Raw genomic sequence first — 25,848 nt, forward strand, 5'->3', positions numbered from 1 at the left:
GTAAAAGACTTTATTATCCCATGGGTTTTTCCTAAGAAGTAAGATTCCCACCAGACAAAATATACAAAGCATCTTATGTTTTCTTTCTAGACAAGTGCATTCTCATCCTATGGAACAATGACGACATTAGTTGACCCCAAAGAACCAAGGTTTGTCCTTAAAGCTGCAGGATTGCACAGTTAGCACATCCAATGACCACTTAAATCATGCAGAACCAGAGGGGAGGGCAAGAGGCCTGTATGGTCACCTGAGTGCAGGCTCAGGCTTCCAGAACTGAAGAGAAACACAGGGCTTAAATTTACCAGTTACTTCCATTAAGTGAACCAATTCTCTGACCCACTACTTGTCATCCTCCTGGTAATTAAAGGCTGGGGCTAGCAGCAAGTTATTGCTGGGAAAACAATGCTAGAAACAATGCTAGAAAACAATGCTAGAAAAGTAAATACCCATCTGGCAGTGGGAAACTTTCCACACCAACCTGCAAGAAGTGCACATAATTCTTAATTTTACATCAAGCTTATAGCAGAACGAAACCAAAATGTCCTCCTCCACTTGAGGGAAATTAATGTTCATGGCTATGTTAATATAAAATAATAAATACTCAGCCTCTAAGGACATACTAATTCCTAGTGCATTACATGACCATCCTGAGATCCTGTTTTGTTTTCACATAATTAACTCATAGAATTAACACTCAAAAGTTTAAAATATATGACTTTGCATTTTGGTTCTGCTGAGTTAATGATTGTACTTGCATTTACTTTATCCTTCCTCTTCCAAAACAACAAGCTCATTTCAACAGATGGTGAACACGTCCAGATTTGCTGGAAACCAATTAACAAGAATGTGCCAAGCTGAAACTCACCCCATTCTTCCAAGCCAAAAAACTGCCTGCATTTCAAGAACCTAATTAGTTTTAACTACATTTATGGAATAGACGGAAGAATATTTAATTACTCTGCAATTCTTCTGTCTGATGATCAATAGAAATGCAGTTTTGTTCAAACCATTTCTCTGCAGTATATTGATCAGCTGAATCTTGCCTTATATCAGTATCTGTACTCCACTGGTGCCTGCAGAGAATGTGATACACAGCTGGATTACAGTGATTACTATCAAAACAGCTTTCATTGGAGGAGTTACACAAGAATACAGACCATTTAAAGATTTGAAAAACCTGCTTCTTCACTTGCCAGTAACTATCAGTTCTGCTGCTGACACCACCTTCCCTCTGCTGAGCTCTCAAACTGCCCTGTCTGTAGCCTCTGTTCCTAACTGCACCTGGTTTAGGTCACCAGCACCAAAATGGAAATCCTCCTCTTGTACATACACCCTCTGACCCAATGTCACAGCAGCCTCAGAGCAATATCCCAGCCTGAAATTGCTCAGCCAGGAAAAGAGCACCTATTTCCAGCATCCCTATTCCTCAGCCCTCCCTTCTACCCAAACCTGCTCCCAAAAGAGATTTCTATCTTGTGGTGTGGAAGAAGCTGCATCTATTCCCAGTTATCTTTGAGCACTGTGTAAATTTAAGCCCAGCAAATGTCTTGGGTAGGTAGCAGGGAAGAAAAGGCCACAAAGGACCCCAGAGGTTAGAGCTGCACAAGCTGGGGGGAGTATAAAAAGTAGCCAGATTACCATGTCTAAAGAGAGGGCTGAGAGCATGTGTGTGCAAAAGCAAAGCCAAGGAAGGTTACATCTGGAGAGTGGCTTCATGACTTTTGGCAAATAACAGTTTCGACCACAAAAGTGTTTTCAAAGTGACGAATACGATGACAGTTTCCAGCCTCACGTCGACTGATACCTAGAAGTGATTTAAAGAAAGGAGAGAGGTGAATCAACAAATGATAATCTGTAAGAAGCGAAGCAAGAGGGGGAAGGTAAGCAGATGAGATGCAACTTCTGAGCACTGAAATGTGGGGACAACACAGCCCATATGGAAAGCAGCATTATCTGGTCTTTGGAAGAGTTAAATATCTTCTCTAGGATATAGTCCGGCGGTGAGAGCTTCCATGGGCTGAAGGAATCACCTGGAAACAGCTGGTTTCAGCTGACAGCATCTCAAGTGTCATCTCGAGGACCAGAAAGCCTCAAAAACCAGCAGAAGTCACGGGCTGATACAGAGCACAGCCCTAGATGCAGCAAGAAGTGTTTAAAATAGCACTTCCTCTTCGGCTGTTTGTGTCCCTGCGTGCCTGATCCTGCTGCAGCCGCAGCCTGGTAATCACCCTGCTTCCCCTTGGGTAATACTCCCCCATGCCCTTCAAATGCAGCTCCTCAGCTCTGGGCAGCTCTGCTGGCAGTTCCTCCCCCTTACAGCAAACCTGCGGTGCCCCAGTGACAAGCAGGACCTTGCCAGGGCTCCATGGGAGCAACAATTAGTGTGTGCCAGCACTTCCTCCACGTCAGTGCAGCTCCCACTGGGAAAGCACAACCAGCTACAGCCATGGGGACCTCTGCACTCTGCAGCTTCCCCAGAGATCCAAACCCAGCTGACTGCACCTCCATGTTCCAGGTGAGCCTTTAGGTATACCTTAAAAGCAAATTAATACACATACTGGTATTAAAGAGTATTTTGCAGCAATGTTACCATTTCAATATAAGGTACATATTGCTGATTTCCATGAAATCATTTTTACACAGTCCAGTGCTCCCTCTTCACAACGTTTTTCCATATTATTAGGAACTTAATTAATTAAAGGCAATTTGCAGATCTAATATGCCCTGAATAGCTGCCCCTGAATCGGGTATCTTCATTAGGGAAATTTTCCAAACAGTTCCCAACAGTGCTGCTATTAGTTCAGCCCCAGGAGACCACGTGTAAATGAATTGCTGCCTCCTGCAAACATTTTTGCAAAGTTCCTATCAGGCTGATGGATGACACAAACACAGCAGTCAACACCCATTTGCAGCAGCATCCCGAAGCTGGGTTTCCATTAACTGGGTGGGAAACACCTCAAGGGAAACCCCCAGAGGGAAACACCACCCACCAGCCCGGCCATGAGGAGGCCAGTATGGAAACACTAGCCACAGTGGGGCTGTGATGGGGGCGAGGAGGAGGAGGATGGGCTGTGATGGGGGCGAGGAGGAGGGGGCAGGGCTGTGATGGGGGTGAGGAGGAGGAGGAGGAGGAGGACGGGGCAGGGCTGTGATGGGGGTGAGGAGGACGGGGCAGGGCTGTGATGGGGGTGAGGAGGAGGAGGAGGAGGAGGACGGGGCAGGGCTGTGATGGGGGTGAGGAGGACGGGGCAGGGCTGTGATGGGGGTGAGGAGGAGGACGGGGCAGGGCTGTGATGGGGGTGAGGAGGAGGACGGGGCAGGGCTGTGATGGGGGTGAGGAGGAGGACGGGGCAGGGCTGTGATGGGGGTGAGGAGGATGGGGCAGGGCTGTGATGGGGGTGAGGAGGAGGAGGAGGATGGGGCAGGGCTGTGATGGGGGTGAGGAGGAGGACGGGGCAGGGCTGTGATGGGGGTGAGGAGGAGGAGGATGGGGCAGGGCTGTGATGGGGGTGAGGAGGAGGAGGATGGGGCAGGGCTGTGATGGGGGTGAGGAGGAGGAGGATGGGGCAGGGCTGTGATGGGGGTGAGGAGGAGGAGGAGGATGGGGCAGGGCTGTGATGGGGGTGAGGAGGAGGACGGGGCAGGGCTGTGATGGGGGTGAGGAGGAGGGGGCAGGGCTGTGATGGGGGTGAGGAGGAGGACGGGGCAGGGCTGTGATGGGGGTGAGGAGGAGGAGGAGGAGGACGGGGCAGGGCTGTGATGGGGGTGAGGAGGATGGGGCAGGGCTGTGATGGGGGTGAGGAGGAGGACGGGGCAGGGCTGTGATGGGGGTGAGGAGGAGGACGGGGCAGGGCTGTGATGGGGGTGAGGAGGACGGGGCAGGGCTGTGATGGGGGTGAGGAGGAGGACGGGGCAGGGCTGTGATGGGGGTGAGGAGGAGGACGGGGCAGGGCTGTGATGGGGGTGAGGAGGAGGACGGGGCAGGGCTGTGATGGGGGTGAGGAGGATGGGGCAGGGCTGTGATGGGGGTGAGGAGGAGGAGGAGGAGGGGGCAGGGCTGTGATGGGGGTGAGGAGGAGGATGGGGCAGGGCTGTGATGGGGGTGAGGAGGAGGAGGATGGGGCAGGGCTGTGATGGGGGTGAGGAGGAGGAGGAGGATGGGGCAGGGCTGTGATGGGGGTGAGGAGGAGGAGGATGGGGCAGGGCTGTGATGGGGGTGAGGAGGAGGAGGAGGACGGGGCAGGGCTGTGATGGGGGTGAGGAGGAGGAGGAGGAGGATGGGGCAGGGCTGTGATGGGGGTGAGGAGGAGGACGGGGCAGGGCTGTGATGGGGGTGAGGAGGACGGGGCAGGGCTGTGATGGGGGTGAGGAGGAGGAGGACGGGGCAGGGCTGTGATGGGGGTGAGGAGGAGGAGGACGGGGCAGGGCTGTGATGGGGGTGAGGAGGAGGACGGGGCAGGGCTGTGATGGGGGTGAGGAGGACGGGGCAGGGCTGTGATGGGGGTGAGGAGGACGGGGCAGGGCTCTCACGTCGGCGGGCGCCGCGCCGCCGCAGCCGGTAGGTCTCCTTGCCGCTGCACAGGCGGTAGATGAAGGAGCCCAGCTGCTCCATGTCACTGACGTGCTCCGTGGCGATCATCTCCTCCTGGATGATGTAGGTCTGAGGCAGGTATGTCCCCTTCTGAAACGACAGTTTCCACCAAAATAGGTCACAAACACTACCGCGATCTCCTCCCTGAACACAACTGTTTCACACAGAACACCACGGAAAAACAAACTGCAAAAAATTCTTTCCCTGTTGAGGTTCAAGCACCACTTACTGAGGCCAGTTAATGTGTGTCCTTGTCCTTGCAGGTAACTCTTCCTTGCTACTAGCACAGTGCACACGCAACAGATTGGATCCAAAAATGGAATGCTCACATAAGGGATAAAGTCAGTGTAGGATCAACCCTGTTATAAACTGACCCAAATTTTAGAGCAGGATGCCCAAAACTGTAACTCTGAGAGTACAACAAACCCATCTGGAGAGAAATAAAAGCTTAAACAAAATTCCAGGAACTCCACTGAAATGTGCACTCTACATTTACTACAAAAGGCAGAACCCAAACCACCAGCCCAGCTCAGATTCCAACATTCCCCTCTTCTCTCTGGGCCATTCAGCACAGCCACAATGATGTCCCACCCTTACTGCCCACAGGAATGGGGACTTGAGATGCACCATGGGCACCACATTCAGAGAATAACTGAGCTCTCCACACACCTTCACTGCCCCAGGAATATTTGGGGCTGTGACATCTCTGCTGTTGGGGTAGAGGTCACTATGAAGATCAGGGTGATGAGTGAGGTGTTATGGCAGAAAGCTACCAGAGGATGGAAGAAAATGGGGTTTCTATGTGCCCTACAGATGAAGGTCACAACTTTCCCTGCAGGAAAGAGTTCAGCTCAGCACTGGAGACTCTCTGCAAGCTCATTCCCAGGTGCTGGGGGAATCTTTTATGTTTGGACATCACTGCAGAACGAACAGCTGTGCAACAAGTACAGCTTGGGTCAGGGGACACTTATGAGTAGATGCTAACTAGATCATGAAGCAAAGAATCACCTCTGGTCCTTTTCCTTACAAGAGTCAAGGAAATAAAAGACCCTGGGGCCAAGGTAAGCATAATCAAGGTGAAAAGCAAGCAACAGCAGCACCATTTCAAACAGCACCTCTTCTGTTTCTCAGGACTGGTTATCTCCACAGAGACATACCTGGAAACACACTACCATAACTCAGTGCTGTGCTGCTGGGCTGGCACAGCCAGGTAAATCAATAAGGCTGTCCTCTAACGCTGCAGGATTAGACAATTAGTGCCAGTTTGTACTGCATTAACACAACAGTTACTGATTCTCAGGGGGAGAAGGCAGGGGGGCCATGAGATACACGCAGTTCCTGGCAGGACCTATCACAGTGACAGCCTGGGCTGGGGCTCAGGATGTGCTGTACCCTTGGCCTGGAGAGAGGACTCAGAGAGACAGACATGAGCACACAAGCCAGTTTCTTCACTGTCTCAGATTGAAATAGGTCTGGCAGGTAAAGGGGGAATCACCACTTCTCCGTTGCAGGACTGTGCAACAAGAACAATACCTTCAAGTCTCTGCCAAGAACTTTCAGCAAGCTAGAGCTCTGAGCATCTTGCATTCTGCAAGAGATGTGAATCGTCCATCATTTAACTGGGTCACCTCCAATGTCATGTGCTGCACAGGGGAGCATCCCTCCATCCTTTTATGTCAGACACTGATGCAGACCTGGTCACTGAACTGTCACACCTATACAGAATAAAGCCTGAAAGAAGCAGATGCAGGGTATGTGGCAGCTGCTCTGCAAAGGGGCACCCTGGCACCAGGCTGGCCAGGAGGAAAGAGCAAAGGAAGCTCCCCAACTCCCTGTGCTGCCACAGTCTGCTGGAGCAAACCACTGGTGTTAACTGCTGGACTGTGATTTGATTCTAGAAACAGGACTGCAGTCCCTGAACAGCTCCAAAATAAAACTTTCTGCTGGTAATCAGTTTCATTCATTAAGGACTGACTGCATTCAGAGATGCAGAGAAGGCAAGTCTCCAAGTCCAAGGACCAACAAAGCTCACCCAGCATCCAAAAGGCAGCACTTCTAAGCAGTGGGGCAAGTCATAAAGATCCTCCCTGCAGCAGGAAGAAACTTGGGCTTTCTGCCTGACCAGCAAGGCCATTGCCCCAACAGGTGGCCATGAAGATCACAGGCCCACAGGATCACAGCTAATTCAGCTGAGAAGGGACCTCAGGACTTTATCCCATCCGGTCTTGAAAACCTTTAAGAATTTCAAGGAGGCAGCACAACCTTGCTGGGCACCCTGTTCTTCACTGTCCTCATGGTGAAAAGCTTTATCTTGAGCAGAAAACCACGCTAACCACTTTAAAACAATGTCTCTGTGGAATCCAGAGACTGGACACTACTGGACATCCATCTCAGTAGTCAGGAGGTTATTTAAACCTACACCTGCTTTGGGCTCTTCAAGCACAGAAGACCACTTTATTTGTATTGTTATCCCCTTTTTAAATTCAATTACAGTGCATCCTTTTCACTGACCATGAGTTTATATCTGTTATTTTAGGATGTGACCAGCATTCCAAATCTCTCAGTTGTTCTCTCTCAGCATGTACAATCCTGCCTTTTCCATTTCCCTCTGCCCCAGGGACTGGTCACTTGCCACAGTCAGAAACTGTGACAGGTCTGGAGCTAGTTGTAAGTAAATGTGTGTTGTATCCCAGCAGGGTTCCCAGCACATTTGCCAGACAGTCACAGTGCATGGAACTGTGAGGACTGCTAGGAAACAAAACTCAGGGAGTCTGTCAGGGACTGAAGATCAGGCATCTCTCCAGGCATAACTGTTTATCTCTGAGCTACCGCTGCAAATTTCACCATGCTGCATGTAGCAGGAAGCAAGCAAAAGGAATTTAAGAGTAAGAATTAGATTGTCTTTTTTTCCTCTTTCTTTTAAACAGACCCTCCCAGGAGTAATAAAAGACCCATGCTCAGTGCCTTGATTCACCTGCAGAAGACTGAGGCAGATATGTACCTTCTGCAGTCTGAAAAATCCTGTGCTTTTTTCCTTCTGTGAAGATTAAATAGTATTCTATTTTAAGATGGTTGCTTTCAGCAGCACAGGCTTCTGAACTGAACAAAATCACTGGTACTAAACCAAATTAATGCTGGCTGTGAGCACAACTGCATGAGCCCAAGCCTGGTGCTGCAGCCCAGCAGGGAGGGCAGCAGAGATTTTCCCCCCCCAAAAAGGTGAATGCTGAAGGCCTGTTCCTCCCCAAGGGACACTGAGAGCTCTGCAACTGGCAAACCACAGTGCAAACCACATGAGGGGGAAAGGAAGGAACTTTTTCTTTTTTCCCTTGATTCCAACAATCAGTAAACACAAGAGAGAAGGAATCTGCTGCTTCTCTGTGTCTCCCTGGTCAGGCTGATCACCGTGCCAGCGTAACTGTGCTGTCTGCACAATCAGTACCTCAGCTAAACCTGCTGAAGCCTTTACTCTACATGAAGACTCAGGGCTTACTTCCCCAGCCACAGCAGTTTTGATTTCCCAGGGGCTGCCAGCTGGCACCCAGGAGCCAACTCAAGGAAAGCATGCAGACAAGCAGGGCTGCAGCTGTACCTTCACGTTGACCAGCAGCTCCCACAGGTTGCGGGGAGGCATCACGATGGTGGTGTTGAGCTCAATGACGTAGCACTTATCCAGCGTTATGTCATGATATGCTGTCAGACCCTGCATTCCAAGCACAGAAATCACACAAGTAAACCTCTGCAATCAGCTGTGACTGAGAAAACGGGTGTAAAGAGGGGCTTCAGGGAAGATAGGAAACTGCACTAAACAAACCTCCCTACCAAGCAAGTAGAAGAGTGGGTTGGAAAAACCCAAGAGAGGGCCTTGGGCAGGAGGACAGCTCAGGAACAGAACCGTGTGACAATAGGGACAGTGCTAAACCATATACATGGAGCTGGTGCACATAGCTCAGCCCTATGCTGTGCCCCCAATGGCCTCAGGAGCTCCTTACTCGCTGGAAATCATGGATGATGTCTGCAGGGTCGCTCCCTCCAAACTGGGGCACTGGGACATTAATTTGCTCGTAGTTCTCTTCAATGTAGATCTTGACATCTTCGTGCAGCTCCAGCTGCCCTTTGAAGGGCGAGTACAGCGAGTCTTCATACAGGACACCGCAGTGGAACACGCTCTCACGGGGCAGCTGTGGGGACAGATCCAGGAAGAGGTACAACACACACCCCCCCGCCACCGACAGCTACAGCAAACATGGGCAGGAACGTACCCCTGCTGGGTAAAACATTCATCAGATGCTTGAAGATATTTCAAGATCAACCTTTTTACCAGAGAACATTCTTGGTGAATCTAGTGCAAACTACCCTTGTGAAATGATCACATCTTACTTCATGCCAGCCAGGTCCAAAGTGAATAAAGAATTCCCCATAAGCTTCCATGAGGAGTAATTCAGAAAGGTAAAGTGACTGCTTGCAAGCTCTTATATTTCCTCACCAAGCTGTTTACATTCCCCCACAGCCATGGCTTCCAGTAACTGCATTTTTCTACAGGAGGCATAGAAGCTTGGGCTGAGCAGAGCATCATTTCCAGCTTGGAGTGGCAAACGCAGCAAGACAAAGTGGATTCACCTCACAGCAAAACAGGAGCTGCTGCTCTCTGAGCAACCTGGGAGGTGTCCCTGCCAGGGCCTCCCTCAGGGCCAGGACTGCTTTCCTAGGGAAGTGCTTCCACCAAAAGCCCTGTGACAGGTACCTTCACTTGGGACAGGGCTGTGTGTGAGGGAGAAGCAGCCCTGGGGCTGTCAGAGCATTTCCAGATCAGGTGTAAAGGAGAGCAGGTAATAAGACACAGATGATTATTGAAACAAGGGCGTCATTTTAATTTGACAGCAAGGAAATCTATGGACAAAAGGAGTATATAGAAAGACTCTTCTGCTGAATGGATAAGTGCTGGCTGCAGAGATGAAGGCTCACTAATACTCATTCACTAATAGCCACTCCACAGCACAACGAGGGCTCTGGTGCAAATCAGTGCTCTGGGGTTTCTTGGCTAAACACTCAGAGCCAGAGCTCAGCAGTTTCCTCCTTAAAAAGCAGCTCTGCCCTGTCTCATTCCCTGTGTTCTGACCCTCCACTGTGCTGCCAGCCCAGTGCCTTGGACAGGCCAGGCTAGGCTTTGCAAAGACTTCATGGAAGAAGAGGTGTTGAATTTAATGGAGGTTGAGGGCCCAATTTCTACATCATCTCCCACTTAGCTCTTACTTCTCTGCTTGCTTTATTAATAGCAGCACCTATTTTTGTCACACCTACAGAGTTTTCTGTGCTAGAGCCTACAAAACGTACTGCAGAAAGCTGTTCCCTTGTCTGTACCCCCTGCCACCCCGTTCTCTCTAGGCTTGTTCTCCCCTCACAAGCCATGCTTTCGACTGCCATACCCTGCACAGCAGTGATGTGGGGTTTAAAAGGTACAACTGGCAGGGTATTTTTATGCAGTTAAAAAGAAAGCAAAACAAAGCCATAAGAGAAGGGGAGAGTTTCTGGAAGGCCCTTCCTGGCATTGGGGATGGAAGTCAGCCTGAGCCTACCACTTAAGAAATGCCTCATCTACAGTGCTCAGCAACCTGGCTCCTCAGTTACCACAGTGCAGGGCAGCAAAAACCAGCAGCACCTCTCTCAAAGGTGGCCTGGCTGCTCGGGCTGATGGAGCCAGAAGTGCTTCCCAAGTTGCTCTTACCTGGGTGATGAAGAAGTACCTGTACACGTACATTGATGCAAAGACCAGCCCCAGCAGCAGCACAAGGAGGCCCATGGTCAGGTAGCACACCCCGCTGAGCGATGACCGGCGGCCCTGCACCGGGGGGACCGGCTCCTCCTGAGGGACAGAACCACAGCACCATCAGCTGCTGCTCCAGGGCACCAGCAACCTGCTGTTCCATCCACAGGGTGCTCCAGGGCACCAGCAACCTGCTGTTCCGTCCACAGGGTGCTCCATGGCACCAGGAATCTGCTGTTCTGTCCACAGGGTGCTCCAGGGCACCAGCAACCTGCTGTTCCGTCCACAGGGTGCTCCAGGGCACCAGCAACCTGCTGTTCCATCCACAGGGTGCTCCAGGGCACCAGCAACCTGCTGTTCTGTCCACAGGGTGCTCCAGGGCACCAGCAACCTGCTGTTCTGTCCACAGGGTGCTCCATGGCACCAGCAACCTGCTGTTCTGTCCACAGGGTGCTCCATGGCACCAGGAATCTGCTGTTCTGTCCACAGGGTGCTCCAGGGCACCAGCAACCTGCTGAAATTTTTGTGATGGGAATTACTGGTCTCAGAGAGGTACCTCCTGTCCCTGCTGGGGTGAGCTGACACAAACAGATGCCCTGATCTCAACTTCATTTTCAAGCACATTGCAGCGCAGCTCCCAGGAAAATGGACAGAATATAAAAAAAAAAACATACCTGTCCTTTTCAAAGAGCTGTCCAATTTATACAGACAATAGTCAGCTCACCTTATCACAGCCCTGCAAACAGAAGGCAGTGCAAAGGCAGGGTTACCTCCTGGAGACAGATCATCCCAACCTATGATGCTCTTGTTTTTACTACCAAAATAACCCTTCAAAATGCTAACCAGGACGATGTAAGGCCTTTCAGAAGCAGATGAAAGAAGCTGGTTCAGAGATGCCCCAGTTTCCACAGAGAAGAGCTGAAAGCTGCCCTCAGCTGAGCAGGCAAGCAGGGGAGAGAGGCACCAGGGAAGGCTCTTGCAGATTAACTCCCTCTGTGCAGTTTGTGGTCTGATGTGTTAGATTAGACAGACACTCTCTCCACAGCTACTTGGAGACTGCTTCAAATGGGAGGAACAAACTGAAAAGCAAACATCAGCCTCTCATTTCCAAGGTTCCTCACTTCTTCAAGGAAGAAATGTTTCTCCAGAATAATGTGGCCAGGATCCACAGGGTAGTGCCAGCACTGAAGCCCCTACAGGAGAGGCCCCTGGGCTCCTGCCACCTTCTGGTGGCATCAGATCAGCTCTGCCCAGCCCAGCTGGCAGCAAACACCTCTTTCCCCTTTCCCTACCTTGAAGCAGCTCTTGCAAGAGCAGCAGTTCAGTGCCAGGCTTGGAGGCATTGCTCCTGTTCCAGACTAGGACACCCCAGCATCACTGAGGCACCCCAGGGGACCCTGCCAGGTGGGGACTCCCTGCTCCTGCCCTGCACCTGAGCTCCACTGAGGTGCAGGAACGGGGCAGAGCCAGGAGCCTGCAACCCCTCTCCTACTGCTTCACTCCCAGCCAACGGGGACTCCTCCAGATACTGACTTTCCTATTCCTAGCCACACTCAGCCTGACAACTGTCAAGACCAAATTGCTTTGGGGGAAGCTACAATTCCAGCACACCTCCAGGAGAAATTAATCTACATTTATTTCTCCTTCATCCCAGCTGCTGGAAGACCCACAGCACCTCTATTCGCTGCCAGCTCTCTGCACTGAAGGATCACTGTAATCAGTTTGCTGTTGCTTCTCTAGCAAATAAAGGGATGAGCAAGCTGAAAAATATCACATTTTCCCTCTCCTTCTACAGACAATGGGCAGCAACTCTGACAAGCCACAAAGAAAAGGAAAAAAAAAAGAAACAAAAAATCACATTACTAGAGGAAGCTTAAAGGCTTTCTGACATGAACCACTAGGACAAGAAAGTCATGCTGGATGTCAAGTGTTTCACAAAAACAGCTTTCCCCAGATACTTGTCATAACAGAAAGAGTGCAGATGGTGGGGGTGAAGAGGAAGGAGAAGATCTCCTGACACTGAAGCAAGGCTGAGAAAATGTTTAACGCTCTGCAAGTGAACCATATCCAAAGGTGCCAGGCTGCTGTGGGATTAATGCACTGCTGCTCCTGCAGTGGGCTGCCAGTGCTGGCTCCAGGGAAAGTTTGGAGAGTGGCTTCATGGGGATACAGCAACTCAAAGGGAAAAAAACCACCACTCCCACTAAAAGAAAAGCTCTGCTTGAAGAATGGTAGGGAGGGGAAATAAGCACTCAATGTTTTGCTACTTGCTAGGGCAGCTCCATCTTCTTTGCATGACCAAAGACACTGAGACATCCCACCTCTCACTGCCAAAGATGAGTTCTGCTCCCTACAAAACACTTCTGGCTCTAGAAAAAAAGGCCCAAGCTTGGACTTGTGGGAGAAGGTGGAAGAAGCAAAGCAGAGCTTTGCTCTGGAAGAAGTTATTAAATAAACCCCCAAATTCTGAGAGAGTAAAGAAAAAATCAATAGCAACCATTCTGACGGAGCAGCAAATTAGGCAGTGAGGTTAAAAATGCCACCAGCCAGGCCAAAGGGAACAGTTAGCACAGTCCTGCATAATACTGCATAAAAATCACCTGGAAAAACCTGACTAAAAATGTGCATCTCTGTCTCCCAGCCCAGCAGATAGAAAAGCCACCAGCCTTTATCACTGTGAATAAATGACAATTTAAAAGCAGCTATGTCAGTCTGCACCTCGGCTTGGGGCTGGAGGCATCCCCAGCACTGGGAGCCCACAGGTGGAGCAGGGCACAGCCTGCTCTAAACAGCTCTTCACCCAGGATAACCAATCTGCACCAGCCTGGAAACATCCAAGAAGCTTGCTCCACATGCTGCTGCCCTGCTTGTGCCACTGCACACCTCCTTTCCCACAGGACCCCCACTCCCTGCAGTAGAATTGTTTACAAACAGGGTACTCCAAACACCAGAAAATCCATCACAGCTGATCTCCATCTCTTCTTGCCTAGGAATGCCTAGCTCCCCAGCAAGGGGAGAATCAGACTTGGTAGGGTTTTTCTGAAGAGCAGTTCATGCCTTCAAGGTGTGCATTTCCAAAGGACAAAAATCAAAATATAAGCACACAAAAACGCTGTACACTCACCAGATGTTTAACAATATTCTAGAGAATTCATTAACCAGACACATTGCTTGCAACAAGCCATCCTATTAATTTTCTGCCCTGATCAAGCTTGGGGTATTTTGGCCAAGAGGACTGTGAAAGTTTGGGGACAAAACCATCCCTGGGCAGAGGCAGGGACAGGTATTTTGGCTGAGTAAATGGGCTTTCCACTTTTCATTGTTTTAAACACAATATTCCAAGAGCTAGACATATTTTACACAAAAATGAACATAAGGCCCTTTGTCCCCTCCGTGGGCTGAGGACAAACATTCATTTGTTTTTCCATGAATGAACAGAAGGAAAAGCAACAGCAGTGGCAGAAGATCAGCATTCCCATGGTCCAGGCACTACAGACGTGCATGTGGGGAGGGTGCACAGACACAACCTCAGCTCTGCAGAGTATTCCACTGTCACTCCACGCAGTGATTTCTTCTTTGTTCCATTTTCCTTGGCAGTGTCACTTTGCTGACCCTTACAGAAAGGGGGCCAGCTCCTTTTCCAGAAAGAAATTTCAGAAGAGGCCATAGGTAGAGTTGCTTAGGCTCCGCAATCTAAGGGGAAGCCACAGCTCGCTCTTCCCCTGCATGGTCAGTGGGGGAAAAAGCACCCACCTGTCACAAAGAGCACCTGCACACCTTGGGTTTTTGCCTGGCATTGCTCTGCTAATCCTTCATTCCGCTGGGAGGAGTCAGAGGCAGCTCCAGGCACAAGCCTGAGCTCCCAGACATGCTGACTGTGCCCCAGAGTACAGGCACGACTGCTTCCAGACACTCAGCCCAGCGCCTGGCAGCAGACAGGATATTGGAATATAAAAACTAATTCCTCTCCTCAGATAAAACAGGTGCTTCACCAGGACTCAGTGCCCTGCTGGCTCGTGGGGCCAGCACAGGAACAGAGCACAGGCAGCAAATACCCAGATGGGAAAGGATGGAGGCACGATACAGACCATGGGGTAGAGGAGGCTTGAAAGTAGCATGAGGGGTGGGAAAAAGTCCCAGTTCAGCCTCTGAGGATTTTCTTTGGAATTTCAGAACTTGCTGAGGACAATGAAAATAGCTGGTGTCCTGCTAACCCTGTTTGGTACTAAATGGTTAAGCAACAGCTCTCCTACAAGGGGGTGGTGGACTGAAGCCTGGCTGGGCACAATGTCTGGTCCAAGGTTTGGAAACTGAGTTCCAAGGCCACAGTGAGTCAGACCAGGAAACCTAAGGCTAACCCAACCCCCTCAACTTCACAGCACCGAGCCTTTGGACTGGAGGAGCTGTTCACAAGATCCTGACCTGGTGAGATGCTGCCTTTGGAATTTCTCATTAATACAGGAGAAGGTTATAAAAACAGAAAAGTGACATTATTACTCCTTCATCACCCATGTCTTGCTGAAGATGACATAAGTGAGAAAATTAAAGTTGTCATGTCATGCCTCGATCCCTTCCTGAGTCGCACATTGCCTTGGCAGAGATGGGCTCAGCTCATGGCCCTTTTCTGCTTCTTCAGCTTTGGAAACAGCTCTGAGTCCTCCACAAATCCTTTTTCCTGTATTTCAGAAACACACAGGTTTGAAATCGTTCCTTTTAGGTGTAGCAGGGCCAGACAAACAGGGGACAGAAATTGGCAAGTGTCTAAATATACACCCCCAACAGGAAAAGAAAACATGGGGTGCTTAAAAATAGATGTGATTTGGATGACTGACAAGTGAGGAGAGAAATGCAATGAAAAGGGATGCAGTTTGGAGAGCAGTGCCATCTAAAATATGTCATCACTCTCTGGGACACTGTAAAAGGGAGCAGCAGCCTAAGCCCTCAATGTTTGATGCACTGACATAACTGCAGACACTGCCATGGCTTCCTCAAAGGATGTAAGCTCCAAACTTAAGAAACCCTCATCAGAACAATCTAACTTACCTTGCTGTTCACTCATTTCTGGTGGCCAAAGGCCAATCTGGACTATGGGAAAAGAAAAAAAATAAGTTCAAGGTCACTACCTCCAGCACATCAAGTCCCATATTCACAGCAAAATCAGTTACTGCTTTACAAAACACAAGGACTTGCAACAGTGGCACCACTATAGACTTCAATGGAAAACCCCGTAGCTGATTGCTGGAAAACTGCAGTGCTGCCACTTACAGTAGGTGTAAGATGGAAGGGACTGAGCTCTCCTTTGATGTGATGGCTTAGCTTTGAGTGTCCCCTCTTGAGAAAGTGACCCCCCGGCCTGTATCAAGAGCCTGCTCTTTCTGCACATGAAGCAAAGCCCTCGCATCCACCCACCCCACTGCCAGCACCTGCAGGTCCTGGGCACTGCTGGCACTTACTACTGCTCCCCTGCTCCAGAAAAAGCACTGGAGAGTTCGTGGGACAGGCTGTAAGGTGAAGAAACCCAGAGCTGCCACCCAAAGCAACCATGTCTGTACTCAGGAATCGCAACCAGGGGAGATCAGTGGTGGAGAGCCCCCAGGGATGGCCGGGTGGGCAGGCAGGCTCCAGACTGGAGCACCTGCCAAGCTCTGCAGAAAGGAGGTGAGAGACTACACACAGGAAAAAGGCAGACAAAGGAGGACAAGAAGAGGGAGAGGAACAGAGATAAAATATCACAGCAAAGGCATCCTGGTATCCATCAAAGCACCCCCGACACACCAAAGAAGGCTCCTGTGCCATATGAACAAGAAATGAGTCCTGTCCTCAGGAGGACAGGGGAGGGGAGGGGAGGGGAGGAGAGGAGAGGAGAGGAGAGGAGAGGAGAGGAGAGGAGAGGAGAGGAGAGGAGAGGAGAGGAGAGGAGAGGAGAGGAGAGGAGAGGAGAGGAGAGGAGAGGAGAGGAGAGGAGAGGAGAGAGCAAAATGAGGAGAATACCAGGTGAGCCCCTGGGAGAAGACTGCCTGATGAACTGCCCTGGCTGAGAGGGGTCAAAGCTCTGCACTAGCAGTGAGATGCCTCTCAAGGAAACCATGCATAAGAGGGCCCTGGAAGGACATTTCTGATGCTCTAGGTCAGAAAAGGAAACATGTGTATGCATAGACAAAGAGAAAAACACACATACATTCATACATAAATATATGAAAGTATATATATATGTATATGTGTGTGTATATATATATATATATATATATATATATATATATATGGTGCACAGTTTCCAAGGCAACCAAAGTCCCTGCTCACAGTCCTTGAGCAGTGCCTGCACTGGCCACCTGACAGCATTTCCACAGAGAACACAACTGATGACTTTTGGACTCAAAGATGCCTGGAAGCAAAAAAAACAAACAAAAAACAAAAAACAAAACAAACCAAAAAAAAAGCAAACCCAAAAGCAAGCCTGTAATTAAGAGACTATCGCAGCTGAAGGCAAAACAATTGCAATAAATGAATCTAATCACACCTTTGAGTGACACCACAGCACGTGACTAGCAACAAAGCCACCTGCCTCAGGAGTCACTTCACAGCACTGGAAATTAGAATATCAAAAACAACCACTGGCTAATTAAAACCCCCAGCTTTGTTGCTATATGACAAAGACAGCAGGATGTTAAAAATGCAGCCTAGCATGTGGAAGCTCTTAAGCACTCAGTGATCATATTTTTCTTCTCCCCCATCAGCAAGAGAGATATAAATCCCCCTCTTTTCTCCTTTTTTCATCCCTTTTTGGAACTGAGGGGCTGTTTCTCCTCCCTCTTTGTACAGGGGTGAGGAATTAATTTCCTTCTTTTTTTTGTTTTTTTGGCAGAGGCACAACTTCCATCTGGAATGATTCCAGCCTCCCTCTCCTTTTTCTCAAGAGTACAACCATTCAGAGCATTAGCAGAGCCAACAAAGCCCCTGGTAAAAACAAGGCTGTTCTTACTGTGCTCACAGCTGAAGCCCCGAGCATCATGTTGAACAGAGAGGCAAGCAGAGAGAAAATAAACAGCTGTGACACAGTGGCAAAAAAATAAAATATCCCAACCTGGGCATTTAACAGCCTGACTGCCAAAATACTGATTCTGATAAACACAGCCTGATTTCCAGGCCACTCACTGCAATGATGGGGAAAATCAGTCCTTGCCACGGAGCAGCTCCAACACCACAGCTAAAAGGCTCTGGAGCACCTGGCAGACCTCACCTGGGAGAGAGAAGGAGCCAGCACAGCCATGTGAAGGCCATGGGTTGTTTAAGGTTTTTCTTACAAAAGACTCCCTGAAGTGGGAGGTGGCATTGAAAGGATGGGAAATTTCCCCAGGAGAAGAAGGGAGGTTTAGCTTTGGCACTGGGTCTCACAACCTCTCCAGAGCAATGAAAGGCAAAAGGCAGCTCAAGCAAGAGCGAAGCAGAGCAGCCGTTCTGGGAATAGGGGAAGCTCTTAACCTGAGAGGTTGGCAGATTTAAAGAGAGCCTTGACTCAAAGGTAAGGACACAGGCAGGTGGGCAGACACCTGACTCCTTAAAAGACCGCTCACAAATGGAAAAAATATTCCAGAAACTGAGGTAAGGAAATGCCAACCACTCTCAGCTTGCTCTTGGTGTAGCTGAGTCTTCCTTCTCCTCCTGGGTGAAGGGAAGAGAAGCTGCTACCAAAACCAGTCTGTTTGCTTCTACCACCACACGTGGCTTGGAAGAAGCAAGCCACGAGCCTGGGTGCCCACCAAAGTGCTGAGCTGTCCCTCAGGACACACACCCCTTTCCCCAGACTGCAGTTCTACAACTGCTCCCATGTAAAACAAACCCACCTACCAACCCATGCAACTGGCCCTGGGCACAAGCCAAGAGAGACAGAGGCTGATTTTGCAAGAGGTGTGAAGGATTGGGTGCTGTATCAACATACCCAAAAGCAGAAAATGTGGCAGGGAAAAGACACATCAAAAGGTTTCACATGATTTCACCTCAAGTTCTTCACCTCTAGTGATGCCTTTGGATGCTAATGAAGCATCAGAGCAGAGCAACAGCTGGGCCCAGGACTCACCTGGACACTGCCACTGGGCTCTCACACTACTTTCCCCAGAAAACTCTGTGTCTGGAGAACTTTTTGGTGTGTACAATTTAAAATTACAGCACCCACCTTGGAGCTTGCACAGTAAAGGCAGGGAGAGATGGTCAAATCAGCCATTCTGGATCTCACCAAGAGCAAGCCAAGCACTGCTGATCTGGCTATGGCAAATGAAGCCAGCACTTCCCTCACTCTTCCTGTAGATGTGACTACTCCCCAAAAAGCTGTGAGAAAGGAGACAGCCATGCCCAAGACACCCAAGAACACTGAAGGTCCTGCCTTCTGCTGGTTCTGAAGACAAGAGGGGCAGTCACAGCCAGAAACCTACGTTGATCACTCTGAGTAGAGGGGCAGAGTCCAGCATCTCCTGGAGGGCAAGTTCAGTCACCTTCAAGGAACCAGACTTCAGGTTACAGCATTTGCTTCTTCCCTGAAAATCAGGACTTGCACAGTGTCACACCATCAAATGAAGTCACTGCTCCCTTCTGGAACACTGACAGCTATTATCTATTCTCCCAGCAACAGCATAGGAAAACTCTGACAGTCAATCCTACACTTGAAAATTCACCACAAAGAAAAGGTGTCTAGTTCAACAACAGTAAGAGAGAGGAGGCAAATTTACCCTTCTCTTTGCTGTTCAACCTGACTTCAAAGGTAGGGCATGGCACCAAGGAAGATAACTCTGAAAAGCAAGTGCAGAGATGAGTGAAAAAACCAGCACCTTCACACTGTCCTCCCTCAAATGGTAACACTGGCATTAAAAAACTCCCAAAACATTCCTAGGTTCTCACACATCACTTGGGAAGAAAATACATGTCTACAAGTGAAGATGCTTTTTCCATCTCTTGTAAACCTTGTAATGAGAAAACATTTGGTAGCACAAAATCAGGAACTACAGAGCAACGCCTCATCCTCCATCTCTCCAGACCTGGCTCCAGTACTCTGCTGGATACAGCTCTCTTCTTCTGGGCTTCTGTCCCATACTTACTTTTGGTAAGTTCATTTGTACCCTCTGAAATTCCTCTTTTTAATGGTATTTCTTGGTTTTTTGTGTTTTGCAAAAAAAAAAAACAAACAAAAACACCAAAACTACTGTGCCCAAAGTGAGTAAATGCAACAGGCTCGTCCCAGGTGAAGAGTTTCTCCATGCAAAGCTGGGCTGGCTCCAGCTGTCCCCCAGCTTTGGGAGAACACACACCTCTAGACAGATATTTCCAGTTCCTCTGTCTCCAGCTCTTCAGTCTACACCTCTTTGGTGAAAGAGAGCTATATTTTTCAAAATTCAGTTGCATTTATAGCATATCTGCTTCGAATAGACATTTTCTGTCCTAATCCCTCTGCCAGTTTTAGCCAGATCCTTTGTCATGCTCAGCTGGAATATCAAATATTCACATCTGGAGTCCAGTAAGTCACTGAAGTCTAGTATTTCACTACAGCAGATCCTGCAAAGGTCCAGAGACATTTTTTTTTCCAATTCAGACCTCTTCTTCTGCTTCCAAGGCATCCTCAAACCACAGAGAACCAAAACCAAAAGACAGTGCTTCTCTTTAAGCTGACAGCTCTGTACAGGCCACAAAAAGAAGTCATCACTTCAGCTCATGTGGTTATAGGAGGGTTGGGCAAAGACCAGGAATAACCTTCTGTTACAGGAGGCTGCTTCATCAAATTAGGATCTACCATATTCAACTCCCTAAGCCTGAAGGTGGTGAGAACCCCCACAGCTTGAGAGCCTCCAGCCTGGACTCAAACCTGCAAACATGTCAATGAGCACAATCAATCCACACTGCTGCCAGCGAGTCTTCCGTTCCTCTCTCTGAATTTGCAGCTTGCTTTGTGAAAAAGCCTATTTAAAAGACTCTTCCCTCACATTCCCTTCCCTCGCCATCTGTCTCCCACCCCACAGCCTTCTGCAAGGAAGTTGCTCACAAGGCCCAACGCTGCACTGGCAGAGCAGTGTCCGCAGGCTGCCGTGACTGCTTTACATGCCCAAAGAGCCACTGCTCCTCCACTTGCCCCGTCAGCTGGAGCCCAGCTCTGGAGCATCACTGCTCAAGGTGCACCGAACCCCTGGAAGAGCCACAAGTAGCATTGCTGTCCTGCTGCCACCATGAAGCGCTGATCCTCTTGGGCTTGCTCGGGCAAACGCAAAGCATTCCCAGCTCACCATGCCCAGGTGAGCATCAGGAAAGGCAGGAGAGCAGGGACACAGCACCAGCCCCAGCAGTGAGGCACTATCTGCCTGCTTAAGAGCTCCATAGCAGACCTGCTCCTCACTGGGGAGATGTGCAGTCACAGGGAACAGAGCTTCCTGGGTACCAGAGGGGCTGTCAGGCATGTGGTCTCCACAGGTTTCCAGGCTTTGACCTGCTATTTCTGCCAAACAGGGCAACCCCACTGGGTGTGAGAGCTGTGGCAACAAGAAGGCTGGGGCAGCTCAGCCATCAGCCAGAAGCTGAGGCACCCACCAGAGGTCCTGAGGTGCAGCTATGAAGAGCCCACACAGACACGGAAGGGTTGGATAGATCCAGTGCCAGGCAGCAAGCAGCTCCTTGTGGGAAACTTCTCCACACAACCAGGAAGGGTGTAATCCAAAGACCACCGAGTCTTGTCAAGGCTTTGGGAATGCAGATGGGATGAAAGGCATAAAATCAATGCCTGGTATTACTGCAACCAACCAAGAGTGAAACATCAGTCACATCCTGCAGACACCATTGTGTGCACCTTGGAAAGCCCTCACAGCCCCTGGGCCTGTCTCTGCCAAATAATGAAAAATTATTAGAGGGGGGCACAAGGGATCAAAAAAAAAAAAAAAAAAAAAAAAAAAACAAACCAAAAACCCCAAGCCACATTTTGACTAGAGAGCTCCAGCCATCAGTCTAATTTGGTTCCTGTGGGTTTCAACATCCATCACAACCACAAGTAGAGTTATTTCCCAGAGCAGTTGAAGACACAGCCTTTGTATTTATTTCCATTTCAGACTGCAAATATGGAGTTCCATGAAAACTCACTGAAGACTACTTTGCATCAAAAAATATTTGCCAATGGATTAATTTACTAGCTGCATAACCTCAAGATGCCTTCTGCTCAAGGCTGCTACATCCCCACAGTTCCTACTAACGACAAGACTGTTTCTTCTATAAGCTCTTAAAGTTTTGCAACAGTCTCAAAATTACGTGGATTTTTCTGACGGGAGTTTAAACTGCATTTTCTCCCCAGTTCAAGCCAAGCTGTGCAGGGGAGAAACAAGGCTTAGGACATGCAAGCTTGCTGTCATGACTCCTCACCTACTACTTTTCAGGACACATTAGCATCACAGACATCTTCCTGCCTGCCGCATCTTTGCATTCACCGAGCACCTGCCAAAATTCACAGGCTGCGGAAGCTGCCGCTGAATCACTTCCCAGCTCTGGCTCCTATTGCTGGGATTGAAGTTATGAGATCAAAGAGGAAAAGAATTCAGAGCATGTTGTTTGCATGTCGCCAATGCCATTTTGCTGCAAGGCAGCTAGAGAAAGACACACACAGATAGAAATTATTGGCAGCAGGAGTGGGAGTATAGCAAGAAAGCCTGGTTATGGAAAGACCAACGCTGCAAGTTGGGTGTTTTACAGAGGTAAAGATCCAGCTAAGCCCAAGCACACCAAAGAATCCACTGTCATACTCTGAAAAAACATCATCACGAAGAGACCACCTGATGTCAGTGGATGTGCTGCTCCCTGGACATCCTCATGCTGCACAGACTCTGTAACCCACTCTTGCCTTTACTTCATGGGTCTTCTGTTGATGTTCTTACATGTCTGTCTCCTGGAATCAAGAGACCGTTGAATAGCCTTTGTTCTAAATTAATGTTTTTAAGTTCCTTTGTAGCTCACGAAGGTGGGCTTAAAAGAACACCACCATGCCTCCCAGGAGTCAGAGAAAGGCCCAAGGCAAAGTAAAAAAACCCAAAATTATTTTTTGCTATCTAAGCCAGTTTCATACATCTGGCACAACCTGAATCAGAATAATTTTGATTGCTGGGATCTGGCAGTACTAATGATAGAAAAAAGTTTCTGTTACTTTATTACTTTTAAACTCCTTTTCTCAGAGTGCTCAGGAGAAATAGATGGATCCTGAGTGAACTCATGAAGGAGCCAACAGAAGAGCTGAGTTTCTGGCTGTGGGAAGCTGGTTTAATGGCAGGATGAGCTGGAAGTCTGGTGTGATAGTTAGCTTCCAGGGTTGGACATCAGAGGCTGGAAGAAAACTAGCACCTTAGTTTGTAATTAGGAAATACAGTCAGGAAATCACCAAGGCTACAGTTGGCCACATTCCCCCAGGTCCCTGCAGAGCTCCGTGGTGTGACATTAACAGATGCAACCATGACAGACTGAGCACAGCCAGACCCTGGCAGCACAGCCGAGAGCTGCGAACACATTCTGTGTGATGGGAGAGATCATCATGGTTTAAGTGACTCCCTGAACTCTGCAGGACAGAGCAGTCTCCTGAAGCCCCTGCTGCAAAGCACTTCTTCATTCAGGGCAATTCCCACTTGTTTGGTGAGGCACACGAGCAGGAACACTCTGCACTGCTGCAGGAACAGAGCAAAACCACAGCTCCCATATTGTTTCTTGAGTCGGAGAGATACCAGGGTTCAATAAATGGTCAGACCACAGGCACAGCCTAGGGATTTATGAGGAATACAGAAACACCATTTAGGACTCCTCCTCTGAAATGGAAGCACTGTACCAAGGCAGACTGGATGCCATGGGTCAGGCCCAGCTCAGGACAACACCCTCACACTACACAGTGTGGAATTCACCCAGCAGGTCCACCCTTGCAGCAGGGCTGGCAACGGGGTTCTCCAGCACCAGAGACTTCAGAAACACCCAACTCCTGTCAAACACAACAGCGCCTGGTTCACTGGCTGTACTCTAGAGGGACACTGGCCGTACCACCCCTGCCATGTGCCCAGCACTGCCCGACTGCTCACACAGTCCGGGAGCAACCCACACAGCTCTACCCCAGCCCCAGCCCATGTTCTGCATCTGCTGTGGATGTTCCAGTGCCTTCGTTCCCCTGGTGCCTGAAGGAATCCCAAGCCCTGCAGGCATGAGCGCTTGTTCCCCTCTCCTAACCATCACCAGAAGGCAGCAGAGCAACTCCACATCACCGTGTCAACTCCCATCTGCAAAGCTTCTAGAGCCGTGTGCTCTTAGCCCCTTGCTCATCTTGCTCCAGCACCATCTGTTTTCCTTCTCTTGCCTCTTCCCCGTGACAATCCGAAGCCTTCAGAGATGTTAGGATATGAAATCCACCCACATATGACCAATCCGAAATTACATTCCCGCAGGCTAAACCACCCCAAGGGATGAGTTCTGCAGCCACTGTGTGCGCTGGACAATTCACTCCGGAGCCCAGGGACGGCTGCTCCGCCATGGCGCCGCTACCCTGCCCCATCCCCTCCCCACTTCTCTAAAGTTCGGGTGCCCAGCAGCCCCCGAAGCCGTCCCCAAAGCCGAACGCTTCTGCCGGTGCCTGTCCGAAGCAGCATCTCACCACCCGCACCCCTCTTCTCCCGCCGCCCCTCGCCCCCGCCCCACTCACGGCGCCCGGGGGCAGCAGCACAGCGCCCGCCAACCCATGGCCCCCCGCCGCCTTCTCCTTCTCTTTCTCCTTGTCCGGCTTGAGCGCCGCGGGCGGCTGCTGGACGCCGATCTTCACCATGGCCCCGCTCCGCCGCCGCCGGCCCCGGCACCGCCCCGGGGAGGGGCCGCACCGCGCCCGCCCTCAGCGCGCCGAGCGGGCACCGGGCGGGTACCCGGTCCCCCAGAGCCGCCCCCGGTCCCCCAGAGCCGCCCCCGGGCCCCCAGAGCCGCCCCCAGAGCCGCCCCCGGGCCCCCAGAGCCGCTCTCGGTCCCCCAGAGCCGCCCTCCGTCCCCCAGAGCCGCCCCCGGTCTCTCAGAGCCGCCCCGGTCCCCCAGAGCCGCCCCCGGTCCCCCAGAGCCGCCCTCGGTCTCTCAGAGCCGCCCCGGTCCCCCAGAGCCGCCCCCGGTCTCTCAGAGCCGCCCCGGTCCCCCAGAGCCGCCCTCGGTCCCCCAGAGCCGCCCCCGGTCCCCCAGAGCCGCCCTCGGTCTCTCAGAGCCGCCCCGGTCCCCCAGAGCCGCCCTCGGTCCCCCAGAGCCGCCCCCGGTCTCTCAGAGCCGCCCCGGTCCCCCAGAGCCGCCCTCGGTCTCTCAGAGCTGCCCTCGGTCCCCCAGAGCTGCCCCCGGTCCCCCAGAGCCGCTCTCGGTCCCCCAGAGCTGCCCCCGGTCCCCCAGAGCCGCTCTCGGTCCCCCAGAGCCGCCCCCGGTCTCTCAGAGCCGCCCCGGTCCCCCAGAGCCGCCCTCGGTCTCTCAGAGCTGCCCTCGGTCCCCCAGAGCTGCCCCCGGTCCCCCAGAGCCGCCCCCGGTCCCCCAGAGCCGCCCCCGGTCCCCCAGAGCCGCCCCCGGTCCCCCAGAGCCGCCCCCGGTCCCCCAGAGCCGTCCCCGGTCTCTCAGAGCCGCTCTCGGTCCCTCAGAGCTGCCCGCAGCACTCCCGGCAGAGCCGGCCCTGCTCTGTCCGGCTGGGCTGCGGGACACGGAGCGGGTGCAGCGGCACCCCCGGGCTCTTGGGGTACGGGCACGGTCAGTACTGCCAGTGGTGCTGCTGACATCGGGTCAGCAAAGGGGAAAAAAAAACCAAAACTGAACAGCCCCCGAGCCTGAAGATGCATGAGCCTGCAGCAGATGTACAGAGGGTTACTCTGGGAGAGCCCAGCCGCTCTTGGCTTGGACGCCACAGAACAGAATCCATGAACAGAGAGCACTCAGGTGGCCTTTCTCCCCGGATCAGCTCTGGACGGCACCACAGATGGATTATCTTCATCCTGGGGACGGTGATCCAGAAAATGCCCTGTCAGCCAGAAGCAGAGTGTGGCATGCATGAAAGAACTTGTGAGAGGACTGGGTTGCTTTTGTGCCACCAGATGATGGCTGGGGAGCAGCAGGGAGCAGAACAAAGAGTAAAGAACACATGTTGACACTTTTGTTAAGTAACAAAATGGAAAAAAAAAATTAACAAACCTTCTCTGCCAGCTACAGGTAATAAGGAAAGTAGGAAATTGTCAGTGGATAAACACAGCACTACCCTTACATTGATTTGGTCCACTTAAACATAGTATTTATTTATAATAAAGTTGTTATGAGCATTTTCTTTTGATCCAGATGGGTTCATTATGTACTGAGTGCTTTACATCATGTTTTGAACTAACCCATTGATAAATTAGTGCTAAATTTTATTTGTAAAAGGCATCTTTGGCAAGGATTCAACATTGACTCCAATAAGAATTGCTCATAGTGCTGACTTATATTGTTTAATATTTGGAGCTGTTTGGTC

The 25,848-nt window shown here is 50.6% G+C and overlaps 2 protein-coding genes across 5 annotated transcripts; one reads left to right on the forward strand and one right to left on the reverse strand.

The window, feature by feature from the left end:
* ITM2C (integral membrane protein 2C) lies at window positions 1-24,161 on the reverse strand. Of its 4 annotated transcripts, none has more exons than XM_062499237.1 (6): window positions 24,040-24,161; window positions 10,317-10,454; window positions 8,584-8,772; window positions 8,184-8,294; window positions 4,531-4,681; window positions 1-1,804 (listed from the first exon to the last, which is right to left on the reverse strand). In XM_062499237.1, exons 1-6 carry the CDS (start codon window positions 24,157-24,159, stop codon window positions 1,713-1,715), a joined length of 801 nt encoding a protein of 266 aa, XP_062355221.1. In that variant the 5' UTR covers window positions 24,160-24,161; the 3' UTR covers window positions 1-1,712. The 4 variants fall into 4 exon arrangements, with proteins under 4 accessions (XP_062355221.1, XP_062355220.1, XP_062355223.1 ...); XM_062499236.1 differs by having other exon boundaries at window positions 24,001-24,159; XM_062499239.1 differs by lacking the exon at window positions 24,040-24,161 and adding an exon at window positions 22,145-22,257.
* On the forward strand, window positions 24,158-25,123 carry LOC134047553 (basic proline-rich protein-like). The gene has a single exon (XM_062498800.1). It carries the CDS (start codon window positions 24,158-24,160, stop codon window positions 25,121-25,123), a length of 966 nt encoding a protein of 321 aa, XP_062354784.1.
* Window positions 25,124-25,848: the final 725 nt, after the last annotated feature.

The sequence above is a fragment of the Cinclus cinclus genome, chromosome 10 (assembly GCF_963662255.1).
Source record: "Cinclus cinclus chromosome 10, bCinCin1.1, whole genome shotgun sequence".
NCBI lineage: Eukaryota > Metazoa > Chordata > Aves > Passeriformes > Cinclidae > Cinclus > Cinclus cinclus.

Excerpts from the sequence above, each read along its gene's own strand:
- LOC134047553 (XM_062498800.1), top strand. The coding sequence starts at position 24,158 with ATGGCCCCGCTCCGCCGCCGCCGGCCCCGGCACCGCCCCGGGGAGGGG.
- ITM2C (XM_062499236.1), bottom strand. The coding sequence starts at position 24,159 with ATGGTGAAGATCGGCGTCCAGCAGCCGCCCGCGGCGCTCAAGCCGGAC. Across the intron at positions 8,295-8,583 it reads TCATCCATGATTTCCAGCGA|GGTCTGACAGCATATCATGA; the intron begins GTAAGGAGCTCC and ends CTTGGAATGCAG. Across the intron at positions 1,805-4,530 it reads GCGGCGCGGCGCCCGCCGAC|GTATCAGTCGACGTGAGGCT; the intron begins GTGAGAGCCCTG and ends AATCACTTCTAG.